We start from the raw sequence: 20140 nt of genomic DNA on the forward strand, positions 1-20140 counted from the left end.
TAAATACTATTGAAATTATTTCACTCTTTATCAGTGTGTATTTCACTCTGGATCAGTGTATTGTAGTGCTTTCATAAGTTCCATAACTAGTAGATGTTGCCTTAGTTTTTTGCATTGCACAACACTGCTTTTCCATTATTTGTCCATGTAAGCCTGCGCCAGATAGACGTGTTTGACCATTGTGCTTTTAAATTTTTTTAACTTTTAAAAATTTGAAAATGCACCTCAAGACCTTGCATTTTTTCCATTCCACTAGTCTGTGTCTTGTTTTTAAATGCAACAACCCACTTAGAAGGCAGTTTCTTATGAAGCCAGTATGCAGCGAGGCAGCTCTCTACGTAGGTTTTGTCTCACATTCTGCCTTTGTGTTGATAAGCAAAGGTCAGAATCGGAAGACAAGGGAAATCGTGTCTATTATTTACCTCATTCTCTCTAAGTGCCTTTTTCTCTCTTATTTGCATTATTTTTATATGTACATGTATGAAAATGTGTGATGCCGCCACAAAATTAATCTCAACTCTGTTTAGAATCTCTCTTCATGACAATGAATTGAGAAACTATGAGGTTCCTCTAGTGTGTGTATATACCTTGAAAAGCTCTCTTCTGTGAAGCTCCCTTGAAGCAGGCATCATTAGTGTGTTTTGCTGTGTAAAGTCAGCAGCCTCTGTTGGGAGTTAGCTTGCTAACGTCTCACAGATACAGTTTTTTTCCCTGTCAGTGCTTGTCACTGCAGCAGAGGGGAACTGTCCTCCTCTTGGCACTCCCTTCACAACACCAACAAAATCTTGGTATAGGTTGTGCATGCATGTGCTCACAAAAATAAAAGAGTTTTGGAAAAACCTAAGGTGCTTTGAGTTTGTGACACACTATAGTCTATTTCCATATTTTGGCTAATACCAATTAAAGACAGCAGTGTGTTTTTTCCTTACTTTTATCTGTGATTGTATTTTATTACCAGACCAAATTAAACACCTATGTCACCTGTGTATGGGGAGAGAGGGGATGCAGTGAGTTACATTTTCATTGCCTTTCATGAGTCAAGACAAATATGGCTTTCTCTTAAATTTCCCTGCTGAGTAAAGTCAAAAGTGTTTGGCTGTGATCATGCGACTTTCCGTTCATGTCTGCTGAACAAATTCAGGCGCCACTGACACTTTTATTGTTTTGTGATTGTCTTTTGACTTAACTTGACTTGCTGATTTTGTTTACTTTGTTGTGATTTTTTTTCTATAAAAAAATAGACAGGCATCCATCGATGTGGTCTGTACCTTTTCCAAGGAGCTTTTTATCTGGGAAATTGAATGACTGTACAGTCTCTATTAACAGAAGCATTAGAAAGAGATGTTTTTATATCTTTTTTTTATTTTTTATGTGTCGTAAGGCTGTTTCGGATTGTTCTGCCCCAATTGCACCCCAGGTTAGACCTGGATTGATGTTTCTTTTTTCCTCCTGGATAAGCCTTCTTTAGGGTCTTTATCCAAGCCAAACAAGTGGTTTTCAGAACTTCTTATCTTTCATTATCATCTGCCTGTTTTGTCTTACAGAGGCTGAAAGAGTTGAAGCAGAGAGAATTTGCACGCAATGTCTCCTCCAAGTCCTGGAAAGATGAGAAAAAGCAGAAAAGAGCTCTGAAACGACTGCACCAGCTTGCACAACTCAAACAGCAAAGAGATAGGTAAATCATAATACACTTAATCTCAATGTGATAATGTGTTGTAAATGCATTCTTTATCTAACGCATGCACTATATATTAGATTTAAAGAGATTTGAGATCTTTCAGCACTGCCTAATTATAACACTGTCTTCTATTCTTGCCAACAGTGATGACAGGAAAGGTCCAAAGTTAAGGTCTAAAAACAAAGATAAGGATCCCGTTCAAATCCTCTCTGCTGGCAGTAGCAAGTTTGACACAAAACCAACAGCATGCTTGGTTCAAAACTCAAATCCTATCTCTACAAACATTTCATCGAAGGGCTTGTCCTCCACACGTATGCCCACACATCAGCAGCCATGCCACGAAAAACACCCCTTACCCACAAAATCATCTGCAGGACACCAGAGCCCCAGGGCAGGAGTCTCATTCTGTTTCTCTAGACGAGCTCAACTAAAGCTTGACTCCTGTGCATCTGTGTTTAGTGATGGACTTGAGGAGGCCAGTGACTATCAAGAGCTCCAGCGCCACAAGCACAGACTCGCCCTGGAGGCCCTTTGGTCTGGCTCGTGCTCACCCAGAACCCCAAATAATGATGACCATGATCTGTCCCATGATCCACTGACTCTGGGCTGGGTGGATGAAGACTCTCAAACACCTCAAATGGAAGCACAAGCAAAACATGTGGAGAGCCCTGAAATTCAGGCAAACTACAGCACAAGTCAGCCAGAGAAGCTGGGGTGTCCTGACACACACAGTCCTGGAGCAAACTGGAAGCCAGCTGGTTCAGAGGACAGATTGCGTGATGGGGGGCAGAGGCCTAGGGCAGAGGGGGCTTATGCGGGATCAGAGGGGAGAGAATGCCTCAAGTGCCCCGGCCCTACTGTTTACACAGATGGACAGGGTACCATGGCCCAGGGCCAACTCCAAATACTCAAAGGCTCACACCACCATACACAGAAAAGCTGCGAACAGGGTACTATGCAGAATGGGAAGGACTGTATATCAGAAAAAGAGACAGAGGAGTATAAAATACACAGAGTGTGCAAGGATGAAAATATAGATTCTTTCCTTAATGTAGTCAGCAAGGACGGAAGTGTGACAAAATGGCCTTTTGAGCTGGTGCAGTACACTTCCGACAAGCCACGCGTATCTTACAGCTGTAACCCTCTCTACTACTATTTAAAACACAAGGAGGGCAGAGACAAAAGCACAAAGGGGACAGATATTGGTGTTGTTGACAAGTTCACAGGCCAGAATGACAGAGCTAGGCCACAAACACAGGATGTTCCAGGAGATAAATTAGGCATTTTAAAACCAAAGAAACCCAAACACAGGAGAAAGGGGAAAAATCGTAGGCATAAATTAGATGCTGTCAAGATCCGGCAAGCGGGATGCGCATTCAAAACCTGCTCGCAGACAGAAGCTGGAGGACACTTTGAATTCCAATGCACTCCAACCGACACGTCACAATACAAGCAAGCGTGCACTGAGAGGAGGCACAAGCTGGGAAAGAGGAAAAGATCAGTGAGAGATGAGACTTCAAATGAAAGTGACACCCCAGAGCACAGCCTCAAAAGCATTGTTGTAAGCTCGCTTTCCGCCCCGGCACGTAAAAGGAAGAAATGTCAAACGATGAGGGGGCTTGTGTCAGCGCTGCGCTTGGTAAGGCGGAGGCCTTTGTCATATTCTGTTCACAACACGACAGGAAGAGAGGATAATTATCGCTGGTATGACAACACCTATGAGTCAAAGAGGGATGCTGCCTCAACTCCCAACAGTGACAAATCTGGGTCGTGGAGTGGCCTGTCAGACTTGACCTCAGATGGAGAATGGCCTGTGTACCACATGGGGAGACGCTCCACCTCACCAAGATCAAACTATCTATACCCTTTGAGAAAGGAGCACAGTCAGCCCAGGTCTTGCATTAGAAGTTCCTCTTACATTGTTCCTGACTACAGTTATAGCCCATGCAGAGATTTCGAACATACAGGAGACAGTTGGGATTACGCAGACTCTTACATCTACAATAAACGGAAATATTCAACAGTTTATAACAGCCCAGATCAGTATGAGAGATACAGCATCAGAAGGCACAAAAAAAATGTTGAGGAGCATAAACACAGAGAGCATAGAACTCAACATACAGGCAGGCAGTTGTTTTATAGAGTCTATGACAGTCCTGAACCTCAAGAGGATGTCAGGGATTGGTGGTATGAAAGACTTAGCCCTGTAGGTAGGAGGTACCGGGAGAGGGAAGAATTTCCTTGGTCAAGTCCAGAAAGAAGTGAAGACAGGTGGTATAACAAGCCAGTGTCCATTCGTAGCTCCAGTTCCTCTAGTAGCATTAGCATCTCTGATCTTAATGGGGACTGGTTGTCTAATTCCCATATTAGGCCATCTCCAACTGGACAGAGCCAGAAACATTGCAGTCATTCTGGACCATCTGAGAGATTGGTCAAGACCAAATCATCTCCTCTTAGAAAGAGGAGTCACTCACCCCCATTAGCTACAAGTAACAATGTAGCTCAGCCTAATTCCTTACAATCAGGTGTAGGGAAGGAAGATGATACTCATAAATCTAACGACCAGTTGGTTGGATCAGACCAGAAGGATCCTAAAGTAAAGAAAGCAAATGTCACCCTCTCACTTCCGCTAATTGGTAAATTACCCTCTATTAAGAAAGGGGCAAGAAAAATAGGGATAAATAAAGATGCAAGTGCCAGTATTAGTAACCAGGTTCCAACATCTTCAACTGTCCCATCAAATCAACAAGTTATACCTCAAATTGACAGTAAGACTTCAGAACACTTACAACAAACACATGGGCAAAATTACAGCGCATCCCATGCCTGTCTTGAAATTGCCAAGGAGGATAGATCAACAGAATCCTGTTCTGCTTTAGTTCTGGGTCCAGACAAGACTTTGTCACAAAAACTTAACATCAAAGACCAAGCAGACAATGCAGAAATTGCAGGGATTCACTGTCCAAAATGCACCACCCCTCCCCTTTCTGAGCAACCAATCACCTTCACCAATGATGAGATTGAGAAGTACAAATTGCTTCAGCTCCAGGCCCAGCAGCACATGCAGCAGCAGCAGCACCTTCAAGAGCAAGTATCTGTGGACATGAGCCATTTACCAGTACCAACTGCAGAGCCACCTGACCAGACTACACTTTCAGCCTGTCTACCATACAACATACTCCAGCCCTCTTCCCCACCCTCTTCTATTGCTCCTCACTCTTCGCCTGTTGCCCTGCTATCACCCCTTCATCCCACCCTCTCTCAGGCCCAATTTGCCCATCCAATTCCTGCTGCCTTCTTTTCAGTGCCGCCAGCTACTATGTTGGCAGCTCAACCCCTGCACCTGATCCCAGCCTCATCTTTCCACCCAGTTCACCCTCACCATCATGTTCCTGGTTTGACTCTCCACCCCCTGCCTCCCACTTCTCTGCTCCCCACAATGCTCAGTCCGATGCCCATGGCTGCCGCTGCTGCTGCTGCTGTTGCTGCAGCTGCCAGCACTTTGCAGATCCACCCCCTACTACACCCTCTGTTCCACAGCCAGGACCTTCAGCGCCACCCTGGACCAACCAGCTAGTTGTGGTCAGAATGACAGGGGAAATGAGAATAAGAAAGAATATAATTCTGACATGAAATGTCCTGCAAGACCCCTCCAATTGTGCTGTGAACTTTCTGATGTTTAGGTTCTCCTCTCAGCCAAAGTTCCTGTTAAGTAGTGATTTATTTTTGTTTAATCTCTGTGTTGCAGTGTCAACTCAAAGATAGCAAGACTTTTTACTTTGTTGTTTACCATTCCATTCTTTATACAGCCATCGTCTCCCCCGCATTAACACACAGATGAACCTCTCCTGCCTCACCGCACTGTGATTTATCAGCAGTTGAGCCCATTCAGCAGTTGGCTGAAATTAAGCATAACCTGCAGTCAAATTAGAATGTTAATGCCTTTTTCAATTAGTAATAAGTATAATTAGCATATTTTTATAGTTACCCAGCAAGTATTCAAAGGGTTTTATTTATGAAGAACTAGGGGAAATATCCTTGAGCAAAGTTAAACTGACTAAGCAAAATGTACATGAAACTTCAGAATGAATCAGAATAAAATTCAGAATTTTTTTTTTCTCATTAAAATGTTTATTTTTATTTTTTTTTATGCAAATTGACATGATTATTTGGTGCAGAAATACAGCATGTGTTCGAGCTATTGCATCTCTTAATGGATTTAGCAGTGTTCACCACTTTGGGTGAAGACATCCCGTTTTTATTTGATTTGATTGATTTTTTCTGTGTTGTTAGTAGGGTAGGAGTGAGTTTGGACTTGCTCCACTGTAGTGTGGACATGCAATAATGTTGTTGTTTTTTCAATCTATTTAAAGTGTAAAATCTTGAATTGTATTTATGTATTCATACTTTGAAATGTAAGTAATAACAAATAACAGGCACTTGATTGTTCATACATGTTTAAGATGCTTTTTATTCACTCTTATTTTGGTAGAGCCAAACATACTTTCATCTGTAAGATAATGTCATGGGAATAATAATAAATTAAATGTAATTCCAAGAAATGACAGCTTTGTCATTACTAGTGTCTTTGAGGTCTAGATTTTGACTTTAGGCTTTTAAAACTCAGGACTTTTTAGACTTTGGAAGACAGGGAGCAGCGATTGGCATTTTGCCTGGAGGAGGATTGTGGCTGAACTGGTATTTACCCACCTCAAAAAAAAAAGAAAAGTTTATATATATATATATATATATATATATATATATATATATATATATATATATATATATAGCCATAATACATGTCAAATTCAGTGAATGTTAACACACCTTCATTTCAAATGAGCAGTGCTTCACTTCTCAGATCTGAGGGACTGGGATTTTGTGTTAATGATGCTTCTCATTGCCAGCAGTGGCCCAGTAACACAACTGTGCATTTGCACTAATTAACTCTCTCAGGTACAAGTTGTCTGCTCTGGCAAGGAGGAGCTCTGCTCTGCAGTCTCTCACTGGCACTAAACGGATTGGTGATTCATATCTCTAAACTCTAACTCAAAGTGTGTTGGGCCTGTTTTTTAATAAATACAGAATGATGACGGCAAATTTGTGTCTTGCTAGATATGATAAGATATTCATTGTTTATTGAGTGGAATGGTTTTCTCTTTTTGAGTGCACTTCATGTTGGAAATGCAGGGTCATAACAAAAGGTTCCATATGATGGTCTAGAGTTAATTATAAAACACAAAGTATCCTATAGAATTCATATAATTGCAACGTTCATGTCTCTAGCAAGCATGTCTGGTTGCTTCTAATGCAACTGGAAAGTAAAAACATACAAATAAAAAGATCATAGGAAGGATGGATGGAAGGAAGATGGTAACAAGTTTGTCTGCTGCTTCTCTGACTCAGCCTGGTTTGTGCCTTACTGGATCAGAGGTGAGTTGACAGCCTCCTAAAGATTTTGAGAGGCTCAAATGAATTTTTTATTAAATTTTTTGGTGACAATCTCGACGAGGATCCATACAGATATCCGGTAAGCCAGGCTACCTTTAGGGAGAGCCATAAGGGAAAGCAGTGTGTGCAATGGTTGCCCTCCCATGCCCCAAATACAGCCTCTCTCTGCTGGCAGACCTGCTGCCACGTGCTCGTACTCCACAGGACAGCAGATCAAACAGACTATGAACTAGAGAGTGGGGATAATTAGCAGATGTTACAGAATAAACTCACTCTTCAGCCGCTTTCTCTACACAACTAACCAAACTTCCTGATTAATAAAAAATGTTCACACTAAAAAGAAAGAAATATCATCAACAGGGAGTGATGACACATGAAAAATAAGATAAGATGCACTGATCAGAGATAAAGTGAAAAACAAGAGGAATCGAGATAGTTACAAGCTTCAAGCATTTACATTGAAGTATAGTGTATTTGATGTAAGCCATGACATGCACTATATTAGTTCTTCTGATATGACCATAAAAATCCATATTCCATATCACTAAGCCTTGGAGCCAATTATAATCACAGACGAGTTATATAATGTAAAACTTTTTTTGCACTTTTTCTGGAGCCAATGGAGCCAAACTTTTGCCTCATTATTCTTTTCTTCTACAGTAACTATGAGGCATACAGTAAGACAGAAAACACTACATGCCCCTCATAGTCTAGTGCCCTGCCAGCCCCTTATTTAATATGCCACTGAAGTAGGGAGCCACTGTTTGCCGCTCATCGCCTGTGGGGGCCACTCAGAGTCTGTTTAGCATGTATCAAAGCTGTAGGACATCACTATCTCCGCTGCTAAATGCCCAGTATGGAGCAGACAGTGTACATATCTTCCTTGCTCATTCTTCCAGTCTTAGCTTGCACCCTCCGGTGATGGTATCTCACTGACACCACCCACCACAATCACTGAGAAATATTATCTATTCAGAGCAGCATTAAGCCACATTCTTATTACTATGAATTATTTTTGAGCTATTTATATGATTCGTTGATTTATTTATTTTAAGAACATTTAGACATTTCCTCATCATGTCCAGACAGACAGAAAGATATGACCAATGAAGTGGACTCCCTGCAGGTTTTAGAGGGGTAATAAGCAAATAGTTTTCTCTGCTGTTATAGCTCACATTGTAATTGTGCTCTGAGGGTGGGAATGAATTCACCAAGAATGAATTGCACATGCTGATAGCACTGTTTATTGGCACATGCTGTCTGCAATATTTAGTTCTGAGAGCTAGATTTGGGAAAATGCAGTAGAAGAGTTGTAAAAAAAAAAAGTGCAGTTTCACCAGGCATTAAATGTGCTGAAAAATATTTCATTTGTAATTTTTTTCATATGACCAATAAGTTATGACAACATATGTATTTACATACAACCCATTTTTTAATGTCAGTTGAATGTAATTTAAGTTGGAATGACTTAAACATCCAAGTTGATAGCGGAGTACTTTTTTTTACCGTATGGTTATTGAATCGTCATTCATGACGTAATTTTTTGGCAAAGTTTTTTCAGAAATGAAGTGTTCATAGAACAGCAGTTCTTTGTTTAACTTAAAATACTTTTTTAACTTAAAAATGATCTCTCATATTTGGAAAGCCTGATGCTTTTTAGTGAATCGGTTCGTCATAAACAGACCTCTGTCTGATATGTAGAGTTGGAAAATTAAGTAAATCAGTTCATCCTAAACATTCCTCTCGCACATGTAGCATTGGAAAATGTGATTCATTGTGAATAGGTTCCTTCAGATAAACAGATCAGAGAAAAGAGTTTAGATCTTTCCTTATAGATGCATATTTATCTAAAGTGGTTTATCCAAGTGTGCTATTAGTATATTTCGTATAAACTAAAAATAAGAAAGTATAAGTGTACTTTACTTAAGTATAAAATAAACTTGAAGTATACGTATTTTTAGTAAGGGGTGTCGTGAAGATTTTAATATTTAGAAAATAAGTAATTTAGCTATATATTTGTACACTATTATTTCCTCAGTGAGTGGCTCTGGTTTGACTTTTGGAAGCCTGAAGAAAGGTATGGAATGTTGCCATTCTATTCTGAGAAGTCACATGGTACAAGACCTTTATCCAAAATATCCATAGGATGTGTCACCATCTTTGGAAAAGGATGTATGTATATATGTTTGAGCTGAGCAAAAACCTGGAGTGATCTTCCGCAGAAGATGCTCGGCTTTGTTGTAAAATAAAGTCTAATATTTCTGGCATCAAAGATCTCTGAGAAGTGATTTCACAAAAGAGAGAAACCACAACACTTACCACACAATGCTACTCTACAGATTCATACTGAACTCAAAAAAACATAAATATGAAAACATAAAATCAAAATTAAAGCCAAAGCCCATCTGTTCATAGGCTCTGATTAAGCCGGTCAAAACCCATAATGCTCAGCCTTACAGCAAACCGGTGTAGAGATTCTACAGCCTCGGTGTGGGTAATCATCTTCTTCGCTAGCAAATTTAAAGTTAGATCAGGTACAGTAGAGCCTGTTTTTGATCCAGTTAAATGGCTTCACCCACCTGTGGAGCAGCACTCATCTGATTATTCCTCTATTCCTTTACGTAAACCGTTTCTTCTGGCTCCCTCTTCATCATCCCTCAGGTGCTTGACTGAGCCAGTGACAAAAAGTGAAATAAGCGTGTGTGTGTTCATGCATAGTTTTTTTCTATTTCTGCTCCAATCTCCTTGATTTGAAGTCCCTTCCTTTTCATTTCAAATACAATCCATGGCTCTATTGGGCCAAAACTAATTTCATATTGATTCAAGTTGTGAATGTAAATCTGAGCACATCATGTATATTTTTACTTTCTTGAGGTTGATGTAAGGTCCGGCTCCAGTAATGACAGTGATAAATGTTTTTATTTCAGATCAAATTACTCACATTTTGATTCTGTTGTCCTCGCCCCCTCCTTCTCTGTTTCTCTCTCTCTCTCTCTCTCTCTCTCTCTCTCTCTCTCTCTCTCTCTCTCTCTCTCTCTCTCTCTCTCTCTCTTTGTCTGTCTTTCCTCTGCTAGGAAAACATTAAATGAAATTGTATACTTTTGAAAAGCTTAATTTGATTGCCTCCGACAAAGTGAATGCTGCAGTCAACAGTAATTTCTAGATTCACAAAAGATGATTAATTGATACAGAGTAAGCTATGCGATTTCACTCCAGCACTTTTATGCACTACCTCCTTTTATGTTCCAGTCTCGTTCCCAGACTCATATACATTTTTTTTCTACAAAATGATGATGCTTTTCAATATAAATGTAGGCCTATACCTATTTTATCTCAAGGTTGTTAGCATGAATGAATAATAATGAAAGATTTGTCATGGCTGTGAGGTCAGATGTAAAAATGAAATATAAAACAAAATGAAATAAAAATGCATATAGAACATTATTTAAAGGTGCATTGCGCGAGAGTCTGAGTTTTCGCAGAACTACGCCCCCTCTGGCGGCAAGCGAAACTGCAACCAGAGGTGTGCACGCTCACGGACCACACGCACACGCACGCTTGCACGAGCTCGAGCTGGTCATAACCCAAGGAGCATCAGCCGCACAAATCTTTTGTTTACAATCATAATGTCTTCAGAGGTAATAAAGTTTTAAATCTGCAAGTAATTTAAAATATGTGAAAGGAAAGGCAATTGAGTAAATAACACACTTATGTGTGAGGGAAAAAATGGGGGTAAGTTAGTAGAAAACTTCGTTTTTTATTCCCATCTATCTCCATGTTGAACTGTGTTATGTGTTTACTGTATCCACTTATGACTATTATTATGGAAACACGTTCATTGAACAATATAAGTTATAACTTTGTAAAAACTCAAAATTGTAATCATGATACCATACCATACACAGTCGGTCAACAAAGTACACCCAAATGTCTCAAGGTAATAAACAATCAAGTGGCACTATGACGTTACCATAAAAGCCAAACAGGCTAATCCGCCGAAGATTTGCGGGGGTTTAGCCTGTTTTATTGATCAGCTAAGTAGCATATTCCAATAGCAATACATCGTAATTAAGCAGTAATTTGCTCAAAATTTGTGTCTAAGTATCTAACTTATATATCAGCATTTTATATCACAATCATTCTGAACCTGATCACTGACAATGGTAAGTTAGTAAAACCTATTCCGATTGTACATTTATCTAGCTTACGCTAAAGCATTACACATTTTATGGATCGTCATTTATTGTCATTATTGGCCGTATCAGACATTAGAGAATGGGATATATCTTACCTTTTTATCAAGAAAAAAGCCAACTGAGGATCCCGTTTGAGCCCTAGAGCAGACCGGAGATCTCTCCATTTGTTGAAAGCCTTCCCTATGTTTACTCTCGTCTTACCCCGACGCCTGTCTGACTCCAATTTGGACCTTTTGGTTGCACTAGACAAAAGTTCTCTTTTTTTTTTATCTTACGTGGAGTTTGCGTTGGTGTTTGAAATGAACTACAAGCCGGTCTCTTAGAATCCATTTTCTACGGAGAATGGCGGCGTCGGCGCATACACAAACCTGCCAGACATATGAGCGTGCCGTGAACGCGCATGACGTCACGCCCAGTCTCAGATTCCGACCCGAATCCCTCTTATTTATTTTACTGTACAGGATTATAGAGGCAATCGCAGTGATCAGAGAAGGGCTCAGTCAGCCCATCAGGCAATTGTTTAAGCATGTATGGGTTAGAAAACGGGTATTTTTAACATGAAAAGTTGCGCAATGCACCTTTAATCAAACTATCTAGATAATACTATATCAGCTATATATCAATTTGATTTATTGAAAATATTTAACCCATCATATAATTAATACAACTCATTACATTTAGAGTTTTGTCTCTGTTAGCTTCTAACAAAACTTGTTATAGCCATACTCTCGTAATTCAGCAGCAAACCGCCTCAGTATTTGCACAAGAGTTGCATTTGTTGATCCATTTTGATTTTACTCTTGCATTTTTATACACTAACTTTTTATGTTCCACTCTCGTTCTCATTTCCAGAATGAACCGAAAAGATAGAATGCCAAAACTCATTTTAATAAAATAACCAGATTAGTATTCCTGAGGGTTGGTGTAAGCTTTGCCCTGAAGCGATCATAACTCATAAAGCCATTTTCAGAAGGCCACTTAGTCCGCAGCTCCTCTTGTGGCCCTGTCCTTCTGAAAGAGACCCTCTGCTGTGCTCTATATATCATTAAAGCCATAAAGGTCTGTGAAATCAAGTCTAAATGATCTGAAGACATGCTTGCACTGAAACTAAATAGACTAAAACAAACTAATTTTTAAAGAATAATATCTCCATGAATTGAAGGTCAGTGTGGTTCAGTGTTGTTTTGGACCCCATTGACTTTCATTGACTGGACAAACACAGTTGAAACAATCTTTGAAACATCTTTTGTGTTCCACAGAAGAAAAAAAGTTATACAGGTTTGGAATGACATGATTTTAGATTATTTTGACCAAACACTTTTATCATATTGATTTGAATTGGACTATATCTTATTGATACCATATTAACATCAAAATACAAAGAGAAAGAAAATATATAATATGAAGGGCATTAAACATTATGTCAGGGTTTTCTAAACTGTGGTTTGTGAAGGAACTGCAGGAAGTTAGTGAGTTCATGAAAATGTAATAATTAATTAAATTGTAAAAATGTCAAATTAAAATAAAAAACAAAACAAATCAACACATTCTAAAAAAGATTAAATAGTTTAGCTGTTTAGCATGGCATGACCATTGCATTAATCGACATCGGAGAACCGTGATGTGAAAGTGTTGTTACAGTAAATGATTGACATAATTATTAAACATATTAGGTCAAAAGAGATTCAGCTGACTAAACAGTTTGGAAATAACTGGATAAAATGAAATGACATACATTTGTGCATTTTAATGTGTTTGTAAGACAAAAGCCTTCCAAATATATAGTACTCACTGAGTGATCATTCAAATAATATTTAAAATGTGTTTATCAGCAGCTGACTATGCAATATTGAGAAAACATGGCTTAAAAGTGAAATGATTTCTGTAAATTCAGTGGTCAAGTGCTGTTGCCGCTCAATTTTCCATGTTATTATAAACACTTGACTAGTGGCTAATGTGAGCAATTCCACAAATCAAGAAGACTTTACGAACATATATACCGTAAGTGATAGGCTTTTTTTTTTTTAGAAAGGAAAATTGAAAAGATAAAAAATAATATTTGGGGAAAACCATGTAATCAATAAAAATGTAACTGATTATGAGAATTTTAAAACGTAATATAACGCATATGATGATAAACAATGCAATGCAATGGGTACATTTACAAGTTGGACATACATGTTACACGCTGTAAAGAATTATATGATCAATAATTTATGACAACATATGGTTTTACATTACTTTAACTCATCAAAATAAGTTAAGCAATTTGCAATTTCATCCCTTTATGACCACCATGTACCCATCCTCTGATGGCTACTTCCAGCAGGATAATGCACCATGTCACAAAGCTCGAATCATTTCAAATTCGTTTCTTGAACATGACAATGAGTTCACTGTACTAAAATGGCCCCCACAGTCACCAGATCTCAACCCAATAGAGCATCTTTGGGATGTGGTGGAACGGGAGCTTCGTGCCCTGGATGTGCATCCCACAAATCTCCATCAACTGCAAGATGCTATCCTATCAATATGGGCCAACATTTCTAAAGAATGCTTTCAGCACCTTGTTGAATCAATGCCACGTAGAATTAAGGCAGTTCTGAAGGCGAAAGGGGGTCAAACACAGTATTAGTATGGTGTTCCTAATAATCCTTTAGGGGAGTGTATGTTTTTACATTACTTTAACTCATCAAAATAAGTTAAGCAATTTTCAACTTTTTTTATAAGTTAAACAACTCATTTTTTAAATCAGTTTAATGTAATTTAGGTTGAAATGACTTAAACGTCCAAATTGATTGTACTTAAGAATTTAAGGCAGCAACTTTTTTTACAGTGTAATTGTGCTCTGAGGGTGGGAATGAATTCACCAAGAATGAATTTCACATGCTGATAGCACTGTTTATTGGCACATGCTGTCTGCAGAGTATTCTGAGAGCTAGATTTGGGAAAATGCAGAGTTATGAAAAAAATTTACATTAAATATTTTTACGCACATTTAGTGCCTGGTGAAACTAAAATTGTTAACAATTTGAAAGAAAAAAAACACACACTATTTGAGGTTCCTACATCAGATTTAGCTTTGTTACAACACAAGTTATTCATCTCTGGGCCATGTTTCCCCTCTCCTTTCTCTGACATAGAGAGATTTTGGGGAAACTCAAGCAGTAAGACCCTTATCTCAAGGCGCCATGCATAAAAACGAACCATCTCTCACCATGCAAGAGCACTACATCATGAAAAAAGCTGCTCTGTAGTTAGCACACGACCACAGCCTGGGGTTCGAGCCAGCTGGCTACAACAGGCGGTATTAGGGATGTTCGGTTTAGTTATTCAGTGCTAGCGTTGATGATTAAAGAGACCCAGGCAATGGGCAAGACTTACTCTGTGTGCGAGCGTTAAAGAGAGCAAGCAAGAAAGGGGGCTAAGGGAAAGTAGGAAAAACGAGTACGAATATAAGAGAAAATAAAGCGCTCACTAGAAACTTCCTCCTTAGGATTGCCTGGTACAAGCTGTATCACTGTAGATATGCTTTTGAAGTTTTTTTCTTTTCTCTGCTCTGAGATCTTGGAGCCAGAGCTGTGTTAGTGCTGATGCAAGCGAGGCTTTCTTAGGCCAACTAAAGAAACTGCACGTCTGCCATCTTTCTGATACATATTCATACCTGTGAGATCCTCTCATGAGAAAACGGGCTTTTGAACCCGCGTCTCACAGATCTGCTCTCAAGTCTCAGACAACCTGAAACTATGACACACTACAAAACTTCCAGGAAAAAAAAGAGAAAGTCTAGAAAAATGTCTAACTATCTTCATACCTCAAATGAAACGAAGACTCTTGCGTGCGACGAAGGGAGATGATCAGTATTCCTGCTGGCAGATGATCATAGTGGGTCGAAAGGTGTGGAGTGATGTTCTCACTGATCAAATTGAATTAGCGGTTCTGACGGTGAGGCTCTGACAGCCTCTCGCTCAAAGATACCACTCATCTGTTCTTGCGATGGAAAGACTGAGGAATAAGACTGAGGGCCATCTGTGATGGGAGCGAAATAAGGAACATCGAAAATGAATTAGTGAAAGTTAGAAAATTCATTCTTTGGCTAGTTGTGACTTTAATATTAGTAAGTTTCAAAGTTCATGTTAAAATTTGAAGGTGTGTAAATCTGTGCAATAGAGTGCTGCAGGGATGATGTATTTTTGTAGACCAAAGCTTGGATACAGTGGCATAACTTGGGACAGGAATACAATGTCCAGAAATCGATTCAATAGTGGATTGAGTTTAATTTATCGACATAAGACATTTAACGTGACAGTTTTGTCCTTACACCTACTATAATACAAAATATTGTCCTGAGATTCTTCACATCAGTCAATAAATAGGATAATATAGACTACATACATTTGCCTGGAATGCTTGTGTGTCTTAATGGTCTAGTGGTCGAACTTTTGTTAACCGGAAAGAATAGAGAGTCATCGCAACGGCGTTGAGCGGTAGATTGAAGTACTTGTTTGTGTAAAGTGCATGAGCGCCAAGAGAGCACAGTTGCCTTCTGCCACTGATAACAGAGGCAACGAATACTCAGTATGATTTCAAAAACAACACGTTCCCGCAACAGTTCGCAGATTTTTTAACAAACGAAGGAAATGGACTCTGCTAGTCAACTGGAGATGTTTCATTTGTTTTAGGTACATCCGTGACGAGATGTACACAAGATGTTCTAAAAAGTGGTAGGGACAATATCGACCCCGGCAAAAAGTGGTGGGGACATGTCCCACTTGCAAATAGAGTAGTGCAGGTATGACATCACTTTGTAGGCCAAAACGCAGAAAAGTTTGCATTTTAGCACTTCCGGTTCCATCATCACAAAGTCAATGGTTTTTTTTAACGGGATTTTGGTTAAACGGCTGAAATAAGGTCTAAATAATAAATAATAATAATTCATTAACCTCAACCACCACCAATGTGCAGCTGTGATGACAGGGTGATGAGGCCAATTAATATATATATATATATATATACATATATGTGGGGATGATTAGGAGGCCATTATGGACAGAGGTCACTGGGCAAATTTGGTCAGGATGCCGGGGTTACACCCCTACTCTTTCGAAAGACATCCTGGGATTTTTTGTGACCACAGAGAGTCAGGACCTCGGTTTTACGTCTCATCCAAAGGACGGTGCTCTTTGACAGTATAGTGTCAAAGCCTGGTTTTCCCAGGAGGTCTCCCATCCAGGTACTAACCAGGCTCAACCCTGCTTAGCTTCAGTGGGCAACCAGTTTTGGGCAACAGGGTGATATGGCTGCTGGTTAACACAAGTCAAGAAACTTTCATGTTTTATTTTACGCCATAAAATACATCTGTATTACCCCACTGTATTAGGACATTAAACGTCATCACGCTGAACAGGTAAGCTCAGTCCACTTTTACAGCCTCATTATTCAATTGTGCTCTTATAAACTTAACTCAAACTTTTTGGGAAACGTTTTTATTGGATGAAAACTGAAAAAGTTGTCTAAAGCTTGTGGTGGTGACACTGAAGTTGTGGGACGGTGGTGTAGTTCGTTTATAGCCTACTGTTACGCCCCGTGGCTCAAAAGGAACGCAACAAAATTGGGACACACAAGAAAGACAAACTTTTAAAGCAAATTATTTATTAACAAAAGGAAAACTATATAAAAGTGTGTAATGTAGCAGTCAGACATCAGTAGTGTAATGCTAGATGAATGCATGGAAGTGTAATGTGCTGTATAATTGTGATGCATGCAAAAAGAAACACAATAAAAAAAATAACAAAAGTGAACAAATCAAGTAGGCCACCCCCATCTGCCATCCATCTTGCTTCTTTTAAAGGTAAAGAGGGAAGTTAGCAGCAGGTGACACCAATGTAATGATTTGGGAGGGCGGAGTAATCCGTCCAGCGCTGGGGAAAACCCCATTACAGACACACTCACACTCACTCCTCCCCTTAAGACAAAGATCTGTCAAGAATCCCTGTAATAGACAAATAAGAGTTACCACAACTCTCAATACTCTAGGAAAGCAGCCAGGAGAGAGAGAGAAAAACAGTGCATTCTATAAGGATGCATTCTAATTATTCACAGGAGCACGTGACAGTGCGTCAGCTACAACATTTTCAGATCCTCTGACATGTTGAATGTCAAGGGAATAAGCCTGCAGAAACAAGGACCAATGTATCAGCCTTTGGTTCAGGCAGTGAAGAGAATTAAAAAACGTCAATGGGTTGTAAACCGTATAAATGACAACGGGTTGACTCTAACAAACTGCACACTAACTGCACACCTTTCAAGGCCTGAAACCACCGGTTCATCAGATGTTGAAAGGTGGCAGGCGCGTTTCTCAGCCCGAAACTCATAATGCTGTAATAATAAACACTGAAAAAAATTATTTTTGCTGCTTGTTCAAATTGCTTGATTAAAATGAGCATAAGCAACACATTTGCTATACATTTTGTCCAAACTTAATTTGATTGTGTTCAATCTGCTTAAATATAGGTAAAGTGTTGATGGAACACAATTGTGTAAGTGGCTCCAAAGCAAACAATTTGTGTGCAACCAATGTCCACTATTCAATTGAGTAAATCCAATGAATTATTTTTTTCAGTGAAGGCAAGGCATTTCTTGAGCTCTCTTACTCAATAAAGGCACTTGCCAATAGCCTCTCAACAAATCAAGTTTGGTTACAAACTTTACAGAACCTTTTGTCACACCATTGAGTTTGCTTTACAAAACCTTACTGAGACATCAGGCCATAAAAATGATATCCAGCATTACTTATCCAACAGCTTTTAATCACATTGTCATCCTATCTGACCTCTGACTAAAGAAGCTGCTGATTGGTGGATTTGGTTTGAACCACTAAACAGAGGCATTCAGGCATGTATGAGAAAAGGGCTGTAAGCAAGTGGTTCGTGTGTGTGTGTGCGTGTGTGTGTGTGTGTGTGTGTGTGTGTGTGTGCATGCATCCGCCTCTGATTAGAGTCTGATGGAGACCCCGGGGAGCTAATCAAAATGAAAGAGAAACTGAATGAGGGAGTGTGTGTGTGAGAGAGAATGTTGTAATCAGAGTTTTTATCTGGGTTGATGGTGTGTGTAAATCATGCCCTGGTCTGGCTCTCGGAGCATCAGTGAAGTCCTGGTGATCAGAGCTATGAATGAATGTCTTAAGTGGGTATTTTTGCTGAGGGGAGTGTGTGTGGGGGGTGTCCTGCATCGTGCTTATGGAACATTAGGCACAGCGCCTGAACAAACAACGCCCGCGGTCTGCTGAGGTTTGTGTTCTCCTGCTTTCATGGGCACCTGCTTCAGAACAAACACAGCCCAGAGTCCTGGCTCTTAAAGACTCGCATACAACAAAACAAAAGGCTTTCTTGCTTTTTACTTTTCTGGTAATTAAAATGTGTATTTTTTTAAACCCTTTTATTCATTTAGTAGCATTTTGCATAAATAGGAAGAATGGTATTTCTGTACTTAAGACATCAACAACCCTCAAATTAGGTGGTTCAAGGCAAGCATAATTTGTTGGTGTATACCTTAAAAAAAAAGTTAATTCAGATGAATATAATCGAAGGGTCAATTTATGTTACATCCTTCAATGTACACATATTTTCCCCACAAAAAGCTGATATTTTTTCCCATAAGAGCCTGCAGGCAGATCAGTGGGTAAAACTCTGTAAAGCTTTGCAAATCTACATTTCCACTGACAAATGAAACAGGGAATCAATTCTGAGAATAACATGTTTGGCAGTATTTAGTTAAAAGCGAAAGAAAAGTGATCAAAGTTTTCCACCTCAAGCATTTCTGAGAAATGAAAGCCTAATCAATATCCATGCCGCTCTGATGTGTGTCGACGGCTATGCTGGCTTTGTACCTCTAAGACCTGCAGGACTGCCTTTGTGTGCTGCTGTTGCAAAGGTAATTGCTTAGCTTTACGTTATTGCTTGACAGGAATGTGCTGCTGTATCCACAGAATTCAATTAGGAAGCCAGAGCAATTCTACAATCACTACATTGGCCTTTTCACCCCTTCTCTCCCTCTCATTAGTTCCCATGCATGTTTCTTGTTGGTTATGTTGCTCTCATTCGCTTCTTAATTCGCTAACACACACACACACACACACACACACACACACACACACACACACACACACACACACACACACACACACACACACACACACACACACCACACACCACACACACACTAATGTTGCGGCACGTTACGCACCCATCCCCCCTGCTGATCCCTTCCATGTCAAATTAGCTCCTTTTGTTTATGTGTCATTTCCCCTGTAATGTCGTTGGGTTCAGATCCATTTGTGGCGTCACGAATTGTTTTCTTAATGCAATTTAGATCTGACAAACAAAATCATGCAAATTTAACAATTTTTCAGAGCGAGCGAGAGTGATAAGAAACAGGCAAAGGGAAAAAGAGAGGAATGCCTTCAGTCTAAAGCTTTCCTCTTTTTTCAGCTCTGTCTGACAAAGTGCCACGTACCCAACTTTCAGTTCTGCATCATTAAACCTCAGAACCAATTTACTGCTGAAAGTGCCTAATCACAAGGATAGGCCTTTCACTGCTACATAAATCACATGTCAGGAGGTGCTTTTCATTTTTCATCAGTCCTACTTTCTTTTTCTCCTTCACTCTAACCCTCCCTCTCAACTTTCCTGCCCTTGTGCTTTTCCTCTCCACACTGAAAATATAGCGTTTTCTTTTTTTTTTACTTCAATCAATTCAATTACACAGACTGAAATGAGAAAAACCCAACCGCACTTAATCATGTTATCATGTAAAA

General features: G+C 39.5%; 1 protein-coding gene across 1 annotated transcript in view; it reads left to right on the plus strand.

The window, feature by feature from the left end:
- znf804b (zinc finger protein 804B) overlaps positions 1-6378 on the plus strand; it is a 93033-nt gene extending 86655 nt beyond the window's left edge. The window contains exons 3-4 of the mRNA XM_084386145.1: positions 1545-1675; positions 1823-6378. Of these exons, the coding sequence (XP_084242271.1) occupies positions 1545-1675; positions 1823-5255 (3564 nt within the window). The 3' untranslated portion in view covers positions 5256-6378. The remainder of the gene's footprint in view (positions 1-1544; positions 1676-1822) is intronic.
- The last annotated feature ends 13762 nt before the right edge of the window (positions 6379-20140 follow it).

The sequence above is a fragment of the Rutilus rutilus genome (genome assembly GCF_951802725.1).
Source record: "Rutilus rutilus genome assembly, chromosome: 17".
Lineage (NCBI taxonomy): Eukaryota > Metazoa > Chordata > Actinopteri > Cypriniformes > Leuciscidae > Rutilus > Rutilus rutilus.